General features: G+C 39.4%; 1 protein-coding gene across 1 annotated transcript in view; it reads right to left on the bottom strand.

Annotated features, from left to right (window-relative positions):
* The window catches only part of LOC112139525, a 9,074-nt gene extending 2,589 nt beyond the window's left edge, over positions 1-6,485 (bottom strand). Inside the window, exon 1 of the mRNA XM_036210743.1 lies at positions 6,422-6,485. Within this exon, the coding sequence (XP_036066636.1) occupies positions 6,422-6,485 (64 nt within the window). The remainder of the gene's footprint in view (positions 1-6,421) is intronic.
* Positions 6,486-20,737: the final 14,252 nt, after the last annotated feature.

Genomic DNA, 20,737 nt, shown 5'->3' with positions numbered 1-20,737 from the left:
TGCTACTTAAGATTTTAAGTAACAAACAGGATTTACACTAAGATATCAACAGATCAGGTAGTCAAAAGCAGGAGCTACAGAAGCAACATATGCAACTATAGGAGAACATTTTCTGCAAGAAAAGCAACACAGCTGCAGCGGTAGAACAGAAAGAAAATATCTGCAGTTATTTGAATCATTCCAAATAATGATTAATAATGTCAGGAAGGTTATTTTGTCTCTTGTTGAGTAAGGAATGGTTTTTGATCTGTTACTAATTTAACCAGTAATCTCCGTGATCGCATGAATGACCAGTTTTGGTAACCCCCCACCTCCCGCTACACACACGGATATCACTGCACACTAAAAAGAAACTGTAGCTGCCTGGCATATGTTAAAAAAGCATTTATTTAATTTTAATTCTCAAGACTTAAAAAATATTCGCCGAATTCTTTTTTTAATCATAAAATCACTTTCTGTAGCTGGGAGTCAAACTCGCAAACTCCGCGCCTGCTAGCGCCCGCTATCTGCGCCCAAAGTAAGCCCACTTACCTATCAAATGTTTCAGTCCTGAGGATGGGGAGGAGGAATGGCTTATTTTTGACCAATGGGGTGCGCTTTGGCTTGTTCTTGTCTAATAACGTTTCGAGTTCGACCCCCACAGCCCCGCCCCTAAAACCTTTGACCAATGCGCGCTAGGTTCCGGCTCTTTATCTATAAATAACCGTGTTCCTGTAACTGTTTCTTTACTCTTACAGTTTGATCCTGAGAGTTGTTTTGAACAATTCGCGCTTTTACTAGTATATAAACCACGGACTTTGTCTGATCGCGTTTTAGCTATAGTTTTTCCTTGCTAGAATTTCCGTATAACCGCTTCAGTCCTTGTGCTTCCGTTGGACCAGTCTGCGGCCGCCATCGTACTCGTCTTCGGAACAGGTAAGCTGGTTTAATTCTTTATTTATTACACATTATTTGTCTATATTTGGTCAATATTTGTTAGAAAAAGGGGATTCAAGGGTTTTCGTGGGTTTTCGTACTGCGGTCAAGTGAGCCGCTGTTCGTTTTTCCGTGGTCAAATCAGCCCTCATTGGATTTTTTTCTGCGAGTTTCATACAAGATTTACAGTAGCATGTCCGTGCTCGCTGGAAAATCCTGGAGACTCTTTAGAAAACATGAAATTTTTACTCCTCATGAATGCAATCACATTACTTTTTATGCATGTGATATTTATTAGAAAAAAAACTGTACATTACGTTTTTTTAATCAATGTAAAAATATCATGTATTAGTGAAAAAAAAAATAATTTTGGCTGTGAATTAATCCTAATGATCAATGTATTACATTATAAATCCGTCACAGACCTACTTAGTCCTTAATAGAAATTTTCTCCTGGAAATATAAAACATTTTTACTGTATACTTTTTTAGAAAAGAACATCAAAAATGCCATATAATCTTGACATCATTTGGCTGACTTTGGGTGGGACTAATTCCTCAGTTTCAATTTAGTACTTCACCATTCCTTTACAGACCCACTTAGTACTTCAATGTGTACTACTCCTGAGGGTATGAAGCATTTTTACTGTACTGTTTTTGAGAAAAGTACATCTGAAATACTCTGAAAAGTGTAAATTTTTAATCATTTGGCTGATTTTGGGTGGGACTAATTCTTGTGTTTCAATTTAGTACTTCACCATTCCTGTTCAGACCTCCTTAGTACTTCAATCAGTACTACTCCTGAAAGTATGAAGCCTTTCATTTGAATTCATTAGGCAGCTGTCATTGGACCCGATGGCATCGCTGGCTGGGACAAAGTCCAGGATCTGGCTTCCTACCTTGTTGGACTTCGTGAGGCTTCTTACCTCACAGAGCCACAAGTAACAGAGGCCATTCGTCTTTGGACTGCCCTCCCAGACTTTGACAAAAAGCGGGTCATCTACCAGCCTCGTCATCAGCCTCAATTGACACATGGCCGCTTTAAGGCACCAAAGCGTTCCGGGGTGACACCAGGAGTGGAAAGTGTCAAGAGGTGTTTAATTGGACATCCTGGGGGTCCAGCTCAGTGGCCTAGCACCAGTGGCTTAGTTGAAGCTATTTGAGTAAAGCTCTGTGCTACACACAAGACTCCAACTAAGAAGGCTGGAGTCAACACTCCAAGGTGGTCCAAAATCCTCACGGATTACCACCACATCAGGGATCTGGTTCTGAGCAGTCCCAGGCTGATGGATTCAACAACCCTCCAGCTGTTCGAGCTCAACCAGAAGACGCTCATTCAGTGGTAAGAAAGGCATGTTATTTTGATCAATTTCACTGACTTTTTAAAAAACATAAACATAATACTGTTGATTAATTTTCAAGTTTCAACGGCGGCAGAAAAACCAAGAAATGAGTGTTCTCACTCAGGGACTGACGCCGCCAGATCCAGTTGCTGTGGCTGATTCACAGCTTCCATCTCCAAGAGAAAAGAGGGATGAGGCACCATCAACATCTGGGCCAAAATTCCAATTTTCTCTTCCTCCAAACAGAGAAGGACAGGCTCTAATTCTACGACCAGGTCGCCGGCCTGCTGCAGCTACTGCTGCTTCTGTCCCTAGGAAATGCCCCATCGTGCCTGCTACCAGTGGACCAAGGATGTTATTGCCTGTTTTAGTACCAGGGTCATTGCTAGGATCAATAATTTTAAATCCCAGTATGACTGTGATGCCTGCTGTGATGCCTATCATGAGGCCTACTGTGATGCCTGTGCCGACTACTGTTGCTGTTTCTGGAGCCACAACGTCCATAGCAGGGGTCATTCCCTCTGCTGCTAAACCCCCTCCAACCGCTGCCCCTGTGTCACGCTACACACAGAGAAACAGGCGAAGACGGGCCTTGGAGGAAGAGAGTGGCGTTCACAAAAGGAAATATGTGCGGGCAGTTGATTTTAACACATGCACCAAATGTGAACAGCCCAAAACAAAAGAGTATGGCCATAGCCGATACAAAAGCGCCACATTTTGCTCAAAGGCTTCAAATGGACAATCTTTGGAGGAATGGTTGGCAGAACAGCGACTGCGTGATGAAAGCAGATCTCCTCCCATTCCTCCTCCGCCTCCTTCTCTACAATAAGTACAGCAGTTTGTACTGTTGCATTTTATTAAGCCTTGTAAATATAAAAATGTTGTATATAGTTACATTTTTTTTTAATTCACTTTTATTGTCATTTGTGTGAATACTTTTTGTAGTGCATGTATTTATTTTATTAAAACATTTTGTATTTGAAGTGTGTTTTTGGTCTGTTTTCAATTAAAACAACAACATTTGCTTAGTTTTCCAGAATTAGACCCCTCCACACCCAACAAGAAAAACTGAAACAAGGACAGATTTTTTTCTTATTTGGTTTGTTTTGAGTTAACAGTGGTGTAATAATGTCAAAGGCTCTTTATAAACAATGGAAATAAATTAATAGATGTAAATAACATCTAAAAACTAAACATTGTTAGTGATCAGATAACTAATAGGCCTATATACTATGAAACTTTAATGTATCATACATTTATAACTATAAAGATACAGAAATATCCTACTCACAAGAGAATTTACATATTTGTTTAATTAATTAGATGCATTACATAGAAATAATTGTCAATTAATAACTGTGAAAAACAGTACAACTCAGTGTTTACATAAATTAACGAACGGATACATGACTACGTGACTGAGACGTCTGACCAATCACGTTCTACGTTAATTTTACGTAATCAACAGATGGTAAAAGAGTTATCGTCCTTGGAAACCTGATCGCACACGTCACGGGTTCGAGTGCAGGCCTATCGGAGAGACATGTCTAAGATGTTATTGAAAAACCTCCACAATATGCAACAGTATATCCCGAACTTTTCAGCATGAAAACGGCGCCGGAAATTAGCAGTTTGGGCGAGTTTTGCCCTCGCGAGCGAGCGGAAAGATTGAGCCCCTGCCTGTGGGAAGCAGCGTTGCTGACAACCGAGCTAATGTTCGACGCAAGTACTGGACAGTGGATGATTTCAAAGCCTTTCCCGGTGTTTGACATTCAATAATTTCTATTGTTAAGGGTTTAAAATAAGGAAAAGAAAACTGTATTTTTTAATAGCGAGTCCCTGGAAAAACTCACTATTTATAATATCTCTGAAATAAAAATGAATTGGTAAACTGCAGTCAGTCGACTCGTGTCCTCCAAATCCTCTACCGACGTAAATAACATTTCCTCTGGATTAATCATCCTCCTCTGTACATGATCCTCTATGAATGAACATGTCATTCTGGTTTCTGCGTGGTGGAAACGTGACGTCTCTAATGTGAATGTTCTCTAAATGTTAATGAGGAACTCATATTTGATCATCCTTCACTTTAAAAAGGGGCGGAGGCCGCAGAGAACTCTAAGTTTCCTGAAGAAAACCTGCTACCGACCAGGTTTCGTTCACAGACTCAGTTACCATAGTGATTGATTCTGAGTTCAGCTTAACCCGCTTCTTAGAACGGGCTTGGTTTCGCCCACTTTCCCGGGTTTGAGTTATCCCTCTTTCTAGAACCGAAAACTCAGAGTTTTACTGAATTTGGAGTTCACGAACTCAGAGTTCCAACAAAACCTGCTTCTTGGAACGGGCCCCAGGTGCATGGAATTAGTTCTCATTTGTCTCACCTGTTCACCCTGCATATATACTGCGGCTTCAGTTCTCTCTTGTGTCAGTTTGTTTTCTGTGTGACAGTAGTTGGTGCTCCTCACTGTGGTCGCTTGTAATCAATATCAAGCTGTATTGAAAGTGCGGTTATTTTTTCTTTTTGATTGTTTTTTTGGGGGGGGTATCTGGGGCCTGTTTCAAGAAGCAGGCGAAACAAATTTAGAGTTGAAACCTGAACTCAGTGTCCAAGGACCCACTATTTGCAAACTTATGAGTTTTGAGTATTAGAACTGCTAAAAAAAAAAAAGAGTTGATACAATCAACTTTAAGTTGTTGGAACCAGAATGGGGTGCGAGCATTGTGACTATAAAAAGCCCTGATCAATGGACCAAAGACAGCACGATTCACCATGGCAACGGGAACAAACATCAATAGGGCAGCAAACTTTACGCCGCCAGAAATTGATGTTTCTTCAGGCATATGCCGACTACAAACACATTTTCTGCAACAGAAACAACACGGCAAAACAAAGAGTTGGTGTGGGAGGAAATAGCTGTTAATGTGTACGTCTACATTTGAATTAGTTCAATTAAGGATAAGAAATATCAGGAAGGTCATTTTGTCGCTTTAAGTAAGGAATGGTTTTTGATCTGTCAATAATTTCAAAGTTGTGGGTTTGTACCAAAGCTAAGATTTTGTTAGATTCTCTGTGGTCGAACTGCCACAGTTAAAAAAAAAAAAGGAGTGTGATTGGAGTGTGTTTACTAGATGAAGATGCAAAGTTGCTGCTGAGCTGCAATCAAAATTCACATTGTTTCTATTATAAAGTCAGCTCTTTAAAACTAAGTGGTGGTAAAAGCCTCTCCCCAGTTAAAAACAGGAAAAACCTGAGGAAAAAAAACTGGAATATTCCTTTCCTGAAGGTGTTCATTGGGGTTAAAGCTGATTCTGTAACACTAATATGGTTCATGAACGTTTCTCATTTCAGAATTTTTCCCAACTCATTTTTTTTTTCATATTTATTATTTCATGTTTTTTTTTTCATACTGCTATTCTAACCCATGTTTACCTACAATAACCCTAATTTAAACCATGTGTTTGTCTCATGGTGGTCAAGATGGAAAATTCTCAGCTGATGCGTCAGAATGCTGTGCTGAGGTTTCCCCCCCATGTACATGTCTCAATAATGGGACTTCTTGAACGGCTAAAACGTGATCACAGACTACTTCGGGTCATTCTAAATATGATATAGGGATGTCAAATTTCTTCGTCCGAGGAATTACTTTCGGATTTTTCTCCATCCGTGGAGGAGTCATCCAAACACGATGCTTGGAATCCCAAAGCATGATGGTATGTTTTGCGAGCAGCATCCTGTTGAGCATGAAGTCCTGCTATTCTTCTTTTAAGCAGATACAGCAGTCCCTCTGGTCCTTGCTCTGTCAATGCCTCAGTGCTGCCTGACTATAACAAAAAGACAAATGAATTAAACTAGCATCTTTACTTTAAACAAATTTACCAACTTTGCTCAGTGATCCCCTCAGAAACCTGGGAGGAAAGTTCTTCAAGCATCCCAGTGGCATTTTTTAAGTATTCCCAATGCTGCTTTACTTCACGAACCACAATGACCTCTTCTTTCAGTCTGGCCAGAAGCATCACTTTTTCACAGTCATGTCACCATAACCTAAAATTCAGAAGAGTTGCATTCATTTCAAATCCTCGTTAACTTTCATCTTAAGTTAGGTTTTACATACATTTCACTTCATTTAAACCATTTTGTTTGAATTTAAACACCTATATACTTACATTCCCAAGGCCAGGAGTAGTTCTCCTCAGCCAGAAGCGCATCAGAGGAAGGCAGTTTGTTCATCTCGCATGAATCAGTGTTCCATTTAGTGATGGCAACTTCTAAGGCTCTCTCTTTTCTGCAGCAATCTTTTTCCGTAATTGATGTTGACGTTTGTTGCAATCTATTAAAAAAAAAAGTTTATGCATATCCAGCTTTATCTGATTAAACTATTTAAGATATTTCAATAATTTTGTATTTAATCACTCACCAGCTTTGCGATACAGCTCATATTTCTTCTGTTTGATGCTCAGAGTCCTTCAATGTTTTTTCAAGGTCATTCTGACCAGTTGGTTCTTGTGGGGAAGAAAGTAGACATACTTAAAATTATTTCAGGAAAAAAAAAAAAAAAAAAAAAAAAACAGTTGGGCCAAAGTGCTATAAAACGTCAAATAAGTTCACTACTAGAGCAATTGTTAGGCTATAAAATATAAATGTGCAAATATATAAGTTTCACAATACCTCCAGCCCGCTCTTTAACATCAGACGCCCACTGATGGACAGTGTCCTCTTGTATCGACAGCTCTTCAGTTAGCTGATCAAGATCTGCTGATGCCTCAGAAATCCTTTGCACTGTCAAAAACATAGCAACACAGTTTAGCAAATTTGGAAATAAGGAAGTCCAAGCATTAAGGAAAGCAGATGTCTACTCTTTACCTTGAAATATCTTTTGGCCAGTGTCTTGCCAAGCTTTTCCGCCTGTTCCAGCCAATGGCCTGGATTGTAAGGATATCTGTGCGTACTTCAAGCACAACATATATTAGCCCAGCAAAAAATAAAAAATAAATATGTCCTATGCATTTTAAAATATATTTACCAGCTTTGGACATGTACTTTGAACATATAGATGCTAGAGAGAGGTAGCTGTTTACTTGCTCAACCTCCTCCCCCAATCTTGTTCCTGCTCCGTCCTGGTTTCGCCTTCCCTATTGCAACCAATGTGATTTGTTTCTACATAGAGTTAAGAATTGAGATTGATAATGCAAAAAAGGTTGGCAATCATTACCGGACTATTGACAGGAAAGGGCGCATTGTCAACAAGCCCTGCAACTCAGGAGAGTGGCGGACAACTTTTTGCAAATATGGCCAATATTTGCACACCACATCTGAGCAGAAAAATTCCACATTCTGTCCAGCAAGTTGCTTTTGAAGAAATAGGGGGTAAGCAAAAATTTCTCCACGTAACATTAAGTCCTTTTAATAAAATCCCATGACTGCACACAGGAACCTCGATGCCATCCTCATCCAGTTTACTGGCAGATTTGAGAGAGGACTCTCATGTTGCAACCCACTCTCCTGTGCCACATCTTCCCTTTCCAGGATTCTGTTACAAATTGCAAAAAAGATATATAGAATTGATTATTGTGTATAAAGAATTATGTCATATGTAATTTGAAGAAGTTAAGGCATATAACGTTTAAAAGTAGTCGAAGTGTCATATCCCAAAAATAAAAAGGCCAAGGCACATCAAAACCAGTCAGAAAAAAAACTACTTTTGGTAGGACACACAGTTTTACTATTTTACACGACTGCTGTACAAAATATTTCCATCAGCTGGTGTAAATACATTTTTCACACTAATTTACGTGTCAGTCATCATTAAAACACAACAAAATGACTAAGGAGATTGATATAACTCAGGATTTCCCCAATAAAGTTACCCCAACAAGCCCACTTCAAGAAATAGATTTGACAAAATGCTGGTCTTCTGCACGCCCCTCTCCACCTCGCTGCTCCCTGGGAAGGCTCTTTAGTCATGCAGTCCTCCACCGCCGGCACCCGAATTCCCACTGTAGTCCCGGATTCTTCATAAGGGATCCACGGGTACACACTCCGCAGCTGGCACTTGATGACCCAGCTGCCTGTGGTTCCGGCGGATGGGGTAACCCTCCCCGGAGGTTACCAGAGGCAGCTCCCCTCTGTCCTCCGAGTCTGTCTTGCGTCTGGCGTCCTTTTTTTCTCTCTGGCTCTGCTGCTAGTTCTTTTAAAACGTCCAAGATTGAGAGCCACCTTGTCCCGCACCTGTTGCTCATTAGTTCGTTGGTGGGGCATTCACTGGCCCTGAGAGTCAGTTTGAACAGAGCCAGAAAATTAAAAACACAAGTAAAATACATATAAGAAAATTAAAATCCTGTGACAGGAAGGTGATAAGGTGGAGCCATGACATTGTCTCCCAGCTGGATGTGGGTCACAGGGTGCAGTTTCCCTGCATCCTCACGTCCAATGCCCACTGTTCCCAAGCACAGGTGGCTGATGCAGGTCTACGCCCAAAATGTTCTCCAGAGGCTGACTGAGATCGAGGCCGCAGTGACATCGATTTATGGCCGCAACTTGAAGATGGACTCCACTAAGAAAGTGGCTCGGAAACTGGCTGGAAGAAGTTTTGGAACTGCTACTTGGGCATCAAACGTTGGCAATGAGCATGGCCAAGTCATCATGTCTGCGCTCACTGCCAGCAAAGGTTTTGGCCTTGGGCCAATGGTTGAAGGGCTCATAAAGCGTTATCCAGTGGCTGGAGTACCTCCCCCTGAAGTGCTTTATGTGGACAGAGACTGCTGTGGAAACACTCTCCTGAGAAAAATGTTCAAAAAGTGGAAAGACCTAAACATTCGCCTGGACATATGGCACTTTATGAGAAGGTTCTCAGTGGGCTGCACCACTGATTCACATCAGCTACACACTTCCTTTATGAGTCGCCTCAGCCATTGTCTCTTCATGTTGGATGAGGAGGATCTGACAGCTCTGAAGATAGCCAAACGCTCAGAAGTGTCTGGCAATCATATAAATCCATCAGAAGATGACGTCCTGGGGCCCATTAGCCGCAGCGAGTTAGCCTTGCACTGCAGGCAAACTACACGCAGCTCTCAGGAGACTCTGGCTCTTATCAGAAACCTCATCCAAGCTTTTGACGGGGACAATGGTCGCGACACTTTGGCGGTGCCACTGATCAACTCGGCATGCATGAGTGAAATCATGGGATCCCAGGCAAAACACGTGGATCCCCCTGGCATCCAGCTCTACACCAGGACGGGAACAATCCTGAAAGGCGAGCATCGTTTGCCCACATACCGCTGCCAGAGGTTCAACATCCCTTTCACCTTCACCTGAATGGTTCATCCCTGGTAAGTTTATATTATATTCCTTTAACACACAAAAAATACTATAATATTGTAAGTAATATTAAAGGCTAGATTTAATGATGCATGGAAACATTTGTTTTTTGGGTTTTTTTTGCTTGGATTTTACAGGCACCCTGGCAAGTGATGTCTTCTTCCAGGCTTACTTGTTAGATTGTCTGGCCAGATGGAATGAAGACCGCGCTGTTGCAGCCACGACAGATGAGCAGCAGCCATGCTTGTAAAACCATCTTCTAATTTTATTTTGCAAATCAGAATTGTATTTTTAATTGCTTTTATGATGATGTATCATGTCATGATTTATTAAGATATTTGTATTTTCTTTTACAGCATCCAAAAAAGATCAACCAGTCACTCGGACTCTTCACGTGACGTAAGAATTAGATTTCTTAAAAACATAACTGCCAGTTTTCTTTCAATTTATTTCACTAACACGGTTGTTCTTATTTCCAAGGATTCGGTTGGCCCTGATCATTTTGAAGGTTATGGCGCCGTGCAGGAGCTGACTAGTATCTTGGTTGGCCTCCAGGACCATAATCTAGTTTTGACTGAGGATGAGGTCAAACGGATCATCTCTCTGTGGCAATCTTTGTCGGATTATGACAAATGCAAAACAGTCTACTCCCAACGTCACCTGAAGCAAGGCAGATTCAGGGCCACCAAAAAGATTGCAGCCCCCGATGTGGAAAGCACAAAAAGGTGAGTAGACAGAAAAGAGCTGAGCACAAGAGATGACACAGACCAAATGTTTAGCTTTAAAAATCAGTTTTTACTTATACATGCTTGTGCTTTTCTTTTTTCCCCCCTTTCTTTTCATGAAGGTGTTTTATTGGCGCTCACAGTCCTGCACAGTGGCCAGACTGCAACCGTGTGGTCGAGGCACTATTTGTGAGACTCTGCGTGTTGTATCCAAATGCTGTGGGCTGTGAGGGGAAGAAGATTTCTCGATTCACAATGGTGGTGCGCGTGTACAAGACGATCAGAGAGTGCATTGTCTCCTACCCAAGAATCATGAGTGAGACCACCATCCAGCTCCCAGAAGTAAATGCAGCTACAGTCACACAATGGTAAGTAAATTAGAAGGATTTTGATGCATGACATTTTATTCCTCATGGGTACGTTTTCAGCAGCATCAAATATAAAAAGATAAGAGGCTGAGAATGCGTAGACAAAAATCAAAATAGTATTTAAAAAAGACAAAAAAACAATAGTTAGGTCAAGCTATTTTATTTGTGTTACAGCTTGTGTTCACATAGGCAGCAAGGGATTTGTTGCCCTTCTTTTGAATCTATTGTTGAACATTTTTGTGCTCGTCTTTACAGGTACAGCAGGCGGTGTCGGGCACAAGAAAAGCTCATTCTGATCAGGGCATCCTCCAACCTGCTCCTCCCATGGCAGCAACAGAAAAACTTCCCGATCCACTTCAGAAATGACAACATCTTCAAACAGGGACCTTGGCTCAGCCTCACATTTTTGTATTACCACTAAACACTGCTGGGGAGGCAAAACTGAAACCGAGGCCACAGCGGCAGATACAAACACCCCAAAACCCAGACTCCTTTGCTTCGTTGAGCTCCACACTCATCATCGTGCAATCAGGGTCCAGTTCACAGGTGTTGGTTCCACCCATTTTGAACATTCCTTTCGGTGTAGTCATTCCGCCTCCTGCTATGCCAATCAAAGTCTCTGTCCCTCCATCACCTCAGCCTGTTTCAAACACACCATACACAACACAACAATACAGAAAAAGAAAAATAGAAGCAGAGCAAATGGGTGTCACAAAAAGGAAATACGTTACAAAGATAGATTACATAACAGCAAATGCGGTGCAAACAGACAGCCACCATCACACCGTCAGTACTTTGGGAACTGGTTTTGTGAAGCCACGGAGACTCAAACATATGACAGTTGGAGGGCAGAACTAGAGAAACGTGGATATGGTGTTAAAAAAAAAAAAGGCTATAACGCCCCACCACCAATTTAAAAAACAGAAAAAATAACAGGGCTTCCTCCCACCATCCAAAAACATGCATTGGTGCCTCTAAATTGCCCCTAGGTGTGAATGTGAGAGTGGATGTGATTGAGGCCCTGTGACAGACTGGCGACCTGTCCAGGGTGAACCCGCTTTCACCCATCAGCAGCCGGGTTAGGCTCTGGCACCTCCGCGACCCCGGAAGGGAAAAACCGGAAAGGAAGATGAATGAATGAATAAATGAAAATTGGTGAGCAGGGCACTGACAGGACATCTCCTGACTGCTCACAGAAATGTGATTTGATCAAAAGAAAATCAAAGTGGGTCTTTAACCCTTCCACTCTTCTAGGCTTGTCTACATTAAAAGTGGGGTCATCTGGACCCCACAAGACAGTGTGCTGATTTTTTTTTTTTTTTTTTTCAATGATTGTCGATCTTCACTGGTGTCCAATGACAGACATGAAGTCTTGTCCACATTTGTCATGGATGGGCTAACACCTCAATGTAAGGGTGGGGTCATCTGGACCCCATAGGAATTTAAATGAGAAATATATATGAAAATATACTCTGTGCATAAAAAAGAAACAACTGTTTTACAGTGTGTTGCAAGACAAAAATACTTGTTAAGAGCAAATGTATGGAAGATGGAAAAACATTTGAATCAAATCATTTATCATTTAATTTCATCTTCTCATGACTGATCTTCTCACTAATGAAAAAAACAAGAGGTTGTGGCATTGGCATGTAAATTATGAGGATGACGGGGCCATGTTGCGTCACTCAGTAGACAAGCCACCTCCTTACCTTCAGATCTTTGCATCTGGAGCACAGTTCACTAGCAAGCACTGCAAGGTGGAGTTCTGCTCTACACACAATGGTGAACCTTACCGTGGTTCTGGCTGTACTCTGCACCCTCAGTAAGTACTCCTACATTTACTTTTCAGCTCTATCATCAACCACCAACGATTCTCTGGTTGGATCGCTCTCAGAGACTGTTCAGTTTGCTGGATGGAAATCCAATTCAAACGTAAATCGTTAACTGACATTTGTTGCACAGGCCCCTCAAAAGATTCCACAAAATGTTTTAGTGTAACTTAGGTAAACTAAAAAGCTGCACTGCTCGATGTACTGTCGGAGCATTACGGCTACTGTAGATTGAAGCCTCGTGGAGTGAATTGTGTTGTGCTTTAACTGTGATTGAGTTGAATAAAGATTGACTTATCAGAATGTTTGTTTCTCTTAATGCTCTGTATAGTCAGAAAAATATGTTACTATTACATTTTCTACAACTATAAAGCTACAATGGAGAGGTAAAGGAGGCACTCAGGTTGCAGACCCCTTTGAAACAGGGTTCTAAAAACCCTCCCACCAATGCCCTTAGAGGCAGTCTGAGGGGCCCCAATTTGTTCAGAGCCCCACACCCAAAGTAAGAGGAAGTTGAATGATGTGTGTATAGCTGTTGGGGGGGTTTGGACCCTCAGTCAGACTAAGGGGAAGACAGGACGTCAGCTGTGGTGACACGATGTGGCTTGATCACTCTACCTTCAAAGAGAAGTGAAGCACAAACACACACAGTGCTACACAAAAATCACTATGAGCACATTATTAAGACGCTGTTTGCTACTGATCAACATAGATTGCTCACACACCAACAAGATAACACCACATATAAACCACAGTATGCTCATTTGAGAGATGACACTTTTAAATTCCAAAAATAACAATAATATCCACAGCCAAACAGTCCTGGTGACTCTTAAACATTTTACGGTAGTTTTGAGGCCTTGGACATCACTATTGTCACTGTCCGATCCACAAACGTGGATACATCGGTGTTAGAGCAGATCCACGCTTTCCTGGTCAGTGGAGAACTCCCCCGACTAGGTCACAGTACCAAAGAATTTAAAGAATGTCGCCCAAGTACAAAATTAACTACATATTAGTATAGTTTATTGTTATCTTTCAGTGTTATATTAGAAATTTGAAATAAATATTAATGATAGTTTTTAATACTTCAATATATATATATCGTCTTAGATGTGTGGCTTTATTTAAAATGTAGGTACTTTGAAATAATGTAATAAATACATGTTAATATTTCATTTAGGTTAAGCTAATAACAATTGATAAATTGGTGCAGCTCTACTATCCCAAACTTGACACATATCTATCATACATTTCACTTGACCACCACTTCTAATTAGGTCTAAAACATTTTTCTCCATACATGTGTTAGATGCATCGAGGTGGAAAACTAAACTTAGAACATGTAAACTTTATGTTTTTGTTTTTATTCTGGCCCTCCTGTTGATATCAAGTTGTTGTTAGGAAGTTAGGTTGTTTTTCAAAAAAAAAAAAATACTAATTGTGGATGGTGAGTTTTTTATTGAATAGTTTAAAGATTTCAGTGGATGGTCCTCTGAAATTTTCTTATCAGTCATTAATAAATCTAAATAGTCAAAACCAACTTTAAAGTTAGATATTATGAGAGCTAAGGTTTGAAAAACCCACTTCCTACTGACAGCTGAACTGAAACTTTTTCTAGACAGTCTTACAGAACAAAAGGTGGAATCCTGTTGTGTTCAAAATGGTGACCTCAATACTGGCTTTTCTCTGCAGCTTCAGTAAAACTGATTACAATTTTCACATTTGTTCAGGTTTTGTCATAAATGCTTTGATAGAGAAGAGCTGATGTGAAGCTGATGAACATCTCACTCTTTTATTTCAGGTTTGATCTCTGTGTCACTTTCTGAGTTTGTCATCGTAGAGGTTCAACATGGAGGAGAAGTCTCACTGCTGTGCTCCAACCTCAGCACATTCATCACCAACGTTTTCTGGTTCAAGATGGACCAAAGATCCAACGCCACCAAAATCACATCCATGATGACTGCTGAGTCCAATGCTACAGTAAAAGAAGGATTTAAAAATGGAAGATTCCAAATGTCCTCCAACATCACCCATGTTTCTCTGAACATCAGTGAAGTCAATTTCTCTGATTCTGGACTTTATTTCTGTGGACTCTACACAAATTCTGTCGCTGTCATTTTTGATGCTACGTTTTTGCAAGTAGAAGGTGAGATTGTTTCTTTTTTCCAGTCAGTCAAATCAAATGTATTTTCAGCCTGCATTGTAAAAAGTTTTCTTTGACATTAAGGAAACATTTTCCAAGCATTTTTCTGCAGTTCACTGAAGAAAGTGGATTTTTTTTTATATTTTAAAATGTCAAGTTAAGTCAACATAATTATTAGAAAAAAGTACATTTAATACACTCTTAAATCGGTAGGCAAAATAGGTAGTACTGAATAAAATAAGTTGCATGTAGCAAATGTAAAATACTTTTACAAATCGCAAAATGTATTTATTTTAGTGAATTCTTAAAATTTAAGCTTTGATAAAGTTAAAATTCTTATTAAGACTAACAAGAATTTAAAAAATACAAAAGGTCTTATCGGTTTGCAAACCAACTTTTTTAAAATAACTTAAAATTCCAAATAAAACTATGATGGTTTTAACTTAACAACTAACTTACAGGATTCATAAATGTTCTCCAAAACCTTTCATTAAAAAAAAAGGAAAAAGTTTCATTCTGACTGTTGTAGTTGGTGCCGCTACAACCCAAGACACACTGATACAATCAAGTTTGTCTGCCTTGCAGCTAAAATTGCAGCCGTCGTATCAACAGCTGTTAGTGTTGGTGTGGAATAAACTATATTAACCTATGGAAGTGAATTGCATTCAATACAAGGTAAAATAAAGAACCAAGTAGTCTTCGACATATTTTTAAATTAATTTTAGTTCTAATATTTTAAGAACTACTACTGCAAATATCTTCAAACATATCCGCTCGTGAAAACTAAAAGATGACCTTTAATTGACACTTAAAAAGCCACAATGTGTCTGTGGCATAGACACAGACACATTATATGCTAAATTATAATATAATAAATTATTAGTTAAATAATAGCAAATTCCAAAAAAATATATAGTAAAAAGCAGAAAAAATTACAACAAAATTCTGAATATATTATAGCAGACATCAGAAAAGAAATACTGCTGATCTCAAAGGACTTGGAGGGTTTCTGGTCAGGGTCTTTCAGTATCCACAGTCGATATCCCTCCTTGAATAGCCACTTTTTGAGAAAGCTACATTTCCCCGGCAAGTCCTAGCATTTTAAAATCCTTGTCTGAGAGCAAGTTGAAAGCACCACACGCAGAACAGCTAAAAACTTGAACAACAATGTAAACTTCCATCACAGATGGTTCACGAGGAACACTAGTTTAAAAGGGTATTCATTCAATGAGAATTTAGGACCTAAAAAATATCTTAAAATAGAATAAAATTATTGCACGTTAATCAGTTTTAAATAGATTTTGAATAAAAGAAAGACTGGATTACCCAGATAGCATCTACACACCTTTTCTGTCTTATTTTAACCTAGAACACTTTCACCAGTCAAGTCACACAATCACTTTTACCGGGTAATTTTTACCAGATATAACCAATAAAAATTAATATAATAGAAATTCCTCAAAAAATAGATAAAAATGTGAGAACACATGATAAATTAGAGTATTTTTTTTATTTTATTTTAAACTGTGGTTTATGTAACAACATGAAAAATAAAATCCATTTACAAATATGAAATGGATATCACAACATTGTTTTCAGAGAGCTGGACGTCGTCCTCCATTCCATGAAGATACACAATATCCACTTTATGAGAAACAGAAAGCAGAACCGCCGTGTTACCAAAGTATTAACTTAACCAACATATTTTAATAAAAACCATACGTGCTCCAGTATTGAACAAACATTGTGGACAATCCTCCACTCCACAGTCATCTTTCTGAAAGCCCAAGTATCACATGATTACTTACAATTGTGTAAATATTGTTACATGAATGATCTCTCTTGAAGACTTTCTTCAGTATTAAGTGGATTTGTGGTGAACTCAGTTTTTATTCTCTGTTCTTTAGAAGCAATGAGCCCGGTGGTTGGAAGTCTGGGAAGCATAATTTTTGTTCTTGTGATGGTCATCATCTTTCTGATTGTCAAAATCCGATCATTTCAAACAGGTACTGCAATGTTTTAACTAACGTAAATTTCACATAAAATGAAACTTGGTTTAAGTTCATGACAAACACAAATTCTTTCCGTGGTTTAGCTTCGTCAGAGCAGCAGCACAGAGAGGTAAAAAATTATTTTATTTATATTTTCTCTCATTTAATCTAAAGTTCTTGAAGAATTTATCATTTACACTCTTGTTTATAGATCCTGGAACCCGATGGTCTGAACTACGCAGCTCTGACATTCCAGCAAATCCGGAGAGGTCCAACCGCTGAGACTGAACTGGACCAAAACCGCTCTAGATAAAATATACTTTTATCACCTGGATTTGGAGAGATTTATGTGATTAATGTTTGGACAAAAGCAACTGGTTTGATGACTTTTATTTGTTAATTCACCTGGAAATAAAAAACTTAACTTTAAAATTGAAATTGATGGTTTTAGTTTTTCTTTGCCCATGTTGATTCATAAATGACAAAAAAAAAAAAAATCTTTATTCAATGATTTAAAAACAAAAATCATCTGTGTTTTGTTTTTCAATTTGTCCGCTACTGACTTGTAAAGGGGTACAGTGTCTTCAACTGTTCATGGTGTCAAAAACTATTCCATGAGTTTGATTGGACATTTCCACTAAGTGTAGCTCACATCGTTAGGTGAAGTACTCGCTCAAGGGTCTAATTTAGGGCAGTGGTCCAGAAACAACAGTCTGTGGGCCGGATCTGGCCCTCCTCTACATTTGGCTAAGGCCCCTGAACACAATCAGAGATGCATTTTTTTTTTTCTCTCCAGTCGGTCATGTGATCCATTGCTGCTGGAGGAGAGGAACTGCTGCATTCCGTGACTTTTGATTCCACTCTTCTGCAGTTTGTGCTCCTATCCCAGGGGTCTGCAACCTTTAACCCCAGAGGAGCCATTTGGTCCAGTTTCTTAAGGGCCAAAACCCAGCAAGAGAAAAAAATTCCCACAATTATCAGGATATTCCGAGCCTTTTGAGTCAGCTTATAACATTTCTCCATGCAGGTTCGCTGTGAGTGTGTGTGTCCCCTCCTGAGAAATTCCCACAGCTCCTTTAAAAGCAAAAAGTGCCATAAAAGCATCTTCAGTTATCTATGCTTTTGAAATGAACCGGAGGAATTACATGACTGAAAAAGCACAGATCAATGTAGTGGACCGACTACGGAGCAGGGGTGTTGTTTTTGGTGTCTAAAAACACATTAAATGAGAAAGAGGCAGAGAGTGGTTGGTGACAAGTCAAAATGGACAATGTCAAATTAATTGTACAAGCTCTAAAGAACCACAGCTGAGAAGAGGCACCTGTCGACCGTCACAAAAAATACACGTCTGGTGAGAACTGGAGGTGAAACGAGATTCCACTCATTAATAAGAACTACAGGTTTGTTCGAGACATTTGGTCTGTTTTTTAGAAAGCATATGGTAAAAAAAATACACAAAAACACTGGCTTATTTAAATAAAGCAAATGAGTTGGAACAAAAAATACCTGTGAAGTGGAAATATTTAGAATATACAACAAATGTTTAAACATTAGCATCTCTGACAATAATGTGTGTGAAAGCTTCAGTTGTATCTTCTCATGACATCACTACTAAAACAATAAGACGCAGTGGTGCTGGCATGTAAATTATGAAGATGGCAGGACCGGTCGCGTCACTCAGTAGACAAGCCACCTCCTTACCTTCAGATCTCTGTATCTGGAGCACAGTTCACTAGCAAGCACTGCAAGGTGGAGTTCTCCTCGATACACAATGGTGAACCTTACCGTGGTTCTGGCTTTACTCTGCACCCTCAGTAAGTACTCTTATATTTACTTTTCAGCTCTTTATCATCGACCACCAACAATTATCTGGTTGGATCGCTCTCAGAGACTGTTCAGTTTACTGGATTGAAATTCAATTCAAACGTAAATCGTTAGCTGACTTATTTGCTGCACAGGGCACTTAAACGATTCAACAAAATGTTTTAGTGTAACTTAGGTAAACTAAAAAGCTGCACTGCTCGATGGACTGTGGGAGAATTACGGCTACTGTAGATTGAAGCCTCGTGGAGTGAATTGTGTTGTGCTTTAGCTGTGATTGAGTTGAATAAAGTTTGACTTATCAGAATGTTTGTTTCTCTTAAAGCTCTGTATAGTCAGAAAAACATGTTACTATTACATTTTCTACAACTATAAAGCTACAATGGAGAGATAAAGGAGGCACTCAGGTTGCAGACCCCTTTGATACAGGGTTCTAAAAACCCTCCCACCAATGCCCTTAAAGGCAGTCTGGGGGCCCCAATTTGTTCAGAGCCCCACACCCAAAGTAAGAGGAAGTTGAATGATGTGTGTACAGCTGTTGGGGGGTTTGGACCCTCAGGCAGACTGAGGGGAAGACAGGACGTCGGCTGTGGTAACACGATGTGGCTTGATCACTCTACCTTCAAAGAGAAGTGAAGCACAAACACACACAGTGCTACACAAAAATCACTATGAGAGCATTATTAAGACGCTGTTTGCTACTGATCAACATAGATTGTTCACACTTAAACAAGATAACACCACATATAAACCACAGTATGCTCATTTGTAAGATGACAGTTTGAAATTCCTAAAATAACAATAATATGCACAGCCAAACATTTGTTCTCCCAAAAAAACTTTCATGAAAAAAATACGTTGTTTCCTTTAAAAAAAAAGTTAAAAGTAACCCAGGCTTTAGACATGTCAATACTTTAACTAGTCAGCTTAAAAAAAGTATTTAAACATAACAAATACGGCTAACTACTAATTTTTTTATTACCAAGTATAATTATTAATATGCCATTGTTGAAACCTCCATTTATATTCAAACAAAGCTAAACTTGGTGTGAAAAGCATGTGGTGTAGAACTCAATATGCAGGAGACCAGGTTTTATGGCAGAAACTTATACATTTAATTAATGACAAAACCAAAGGAGTGACAAAGCAGATGAGCTGACAATGACCAACTGATAGCAAGACACTTAAATAGACTGAGGACAATTAACAGAAATGAAACCACCTGTGGGTGATTACATGAACCTGAAGTGACAAAGCATTACCGAAACACCACTTAAAAACCAAGAAACACCTTTCAGTTGACTCTAGTCGGGAACTTTCTCAGCCTTTTTTGATCTTCTAACAGGCAACAGACTCTTCTACACAGGCCTAAGCATGCAGTTAATATGACTTATAGTTATGTCAGAGCAGGAAAAGAGGTCAGTCCTAATGGAATGCCACCATAGCTCTAGCACTGGGAACCATAATGGTGTGAGAGGTACCAAACGCAGGGTCATTGATGGCTAGTACTCGCCAACACTGAAACAGGATGTCGACAAATGGGTGGGTCATATTTGAATTGAGAAGATTTATTGCCACCTCTACATGGAATTAGGTCTAAAACATTTGTCTCCATACATGTGTTAGATGCATAGAGGTGGAAAACTAAACTTAGAACATGTAAACTTTAGTTTGTATTTTATTATTATTATTATGGCCCTCCTGTTGATTTCAAGTTGTTGTTAGGAAGTTAAGTTGTTTTTAAAAAAATCCTAACTATGGATGATGAGTTTTATATTGAATTGTTTAAAGATTTCAGTGGATGGTCTCTTGCACTTTTCTTATCAGTCATTAATAAATCTAAATAGTCAAAACCAACTTTAAAGTGAGATATTATGAGAGCTAAGGTTTGAAAAACCCACTTCCTACTGACAGCTGAACTGGAACTTTTTCTAGACAGTCTTACAGAACAAAAGGTGGAATCCTGTTGTGTTCAAAATATTGGCTTTTCTCTGCAGCCTCAGTGAGACTGATTACAAATTTGACATTTGTTCAGGTTTTGTCATAAATGCTTTGATAGAGAAGAGCTGATGTGAAGCTGATGAACATCTCACTCTTTTATTCCAGGTTTGATCTGTGTGTCACTTTCTGAGTTTGCCTTCGTAGAGGTTCAACATGGAGGAGAAGTCTCACTGCTGTGCTCCAACCTCAGCAGATTCATCACCAATGTTTTCTGGTTCAAGATGGACCAAAGATCCAACGCCACCAAAATCACATCCATGTTGACTGCTGAGTCCAATGCTACA

This window comes from Oryzias melastigma, unplaced genomic scaffold (genome assembly GCF_002922805.2).
Source record: "Oryzias melastigma strain HK-1 unplaced genomic scaffold, ASM292280v2 sc00231, whole genome shotgun sequence".
NCBI lineage: Eukaryota > Metazoa > Chordata > Actinopteri > Beloniformes > Adrianichthyidae > Oryzias > Oryzias melastigma.
Note: the sequence above shows the minus strand (reverse complement) of the source record. Positions and strands in the feature narration are given on the sequence as shown.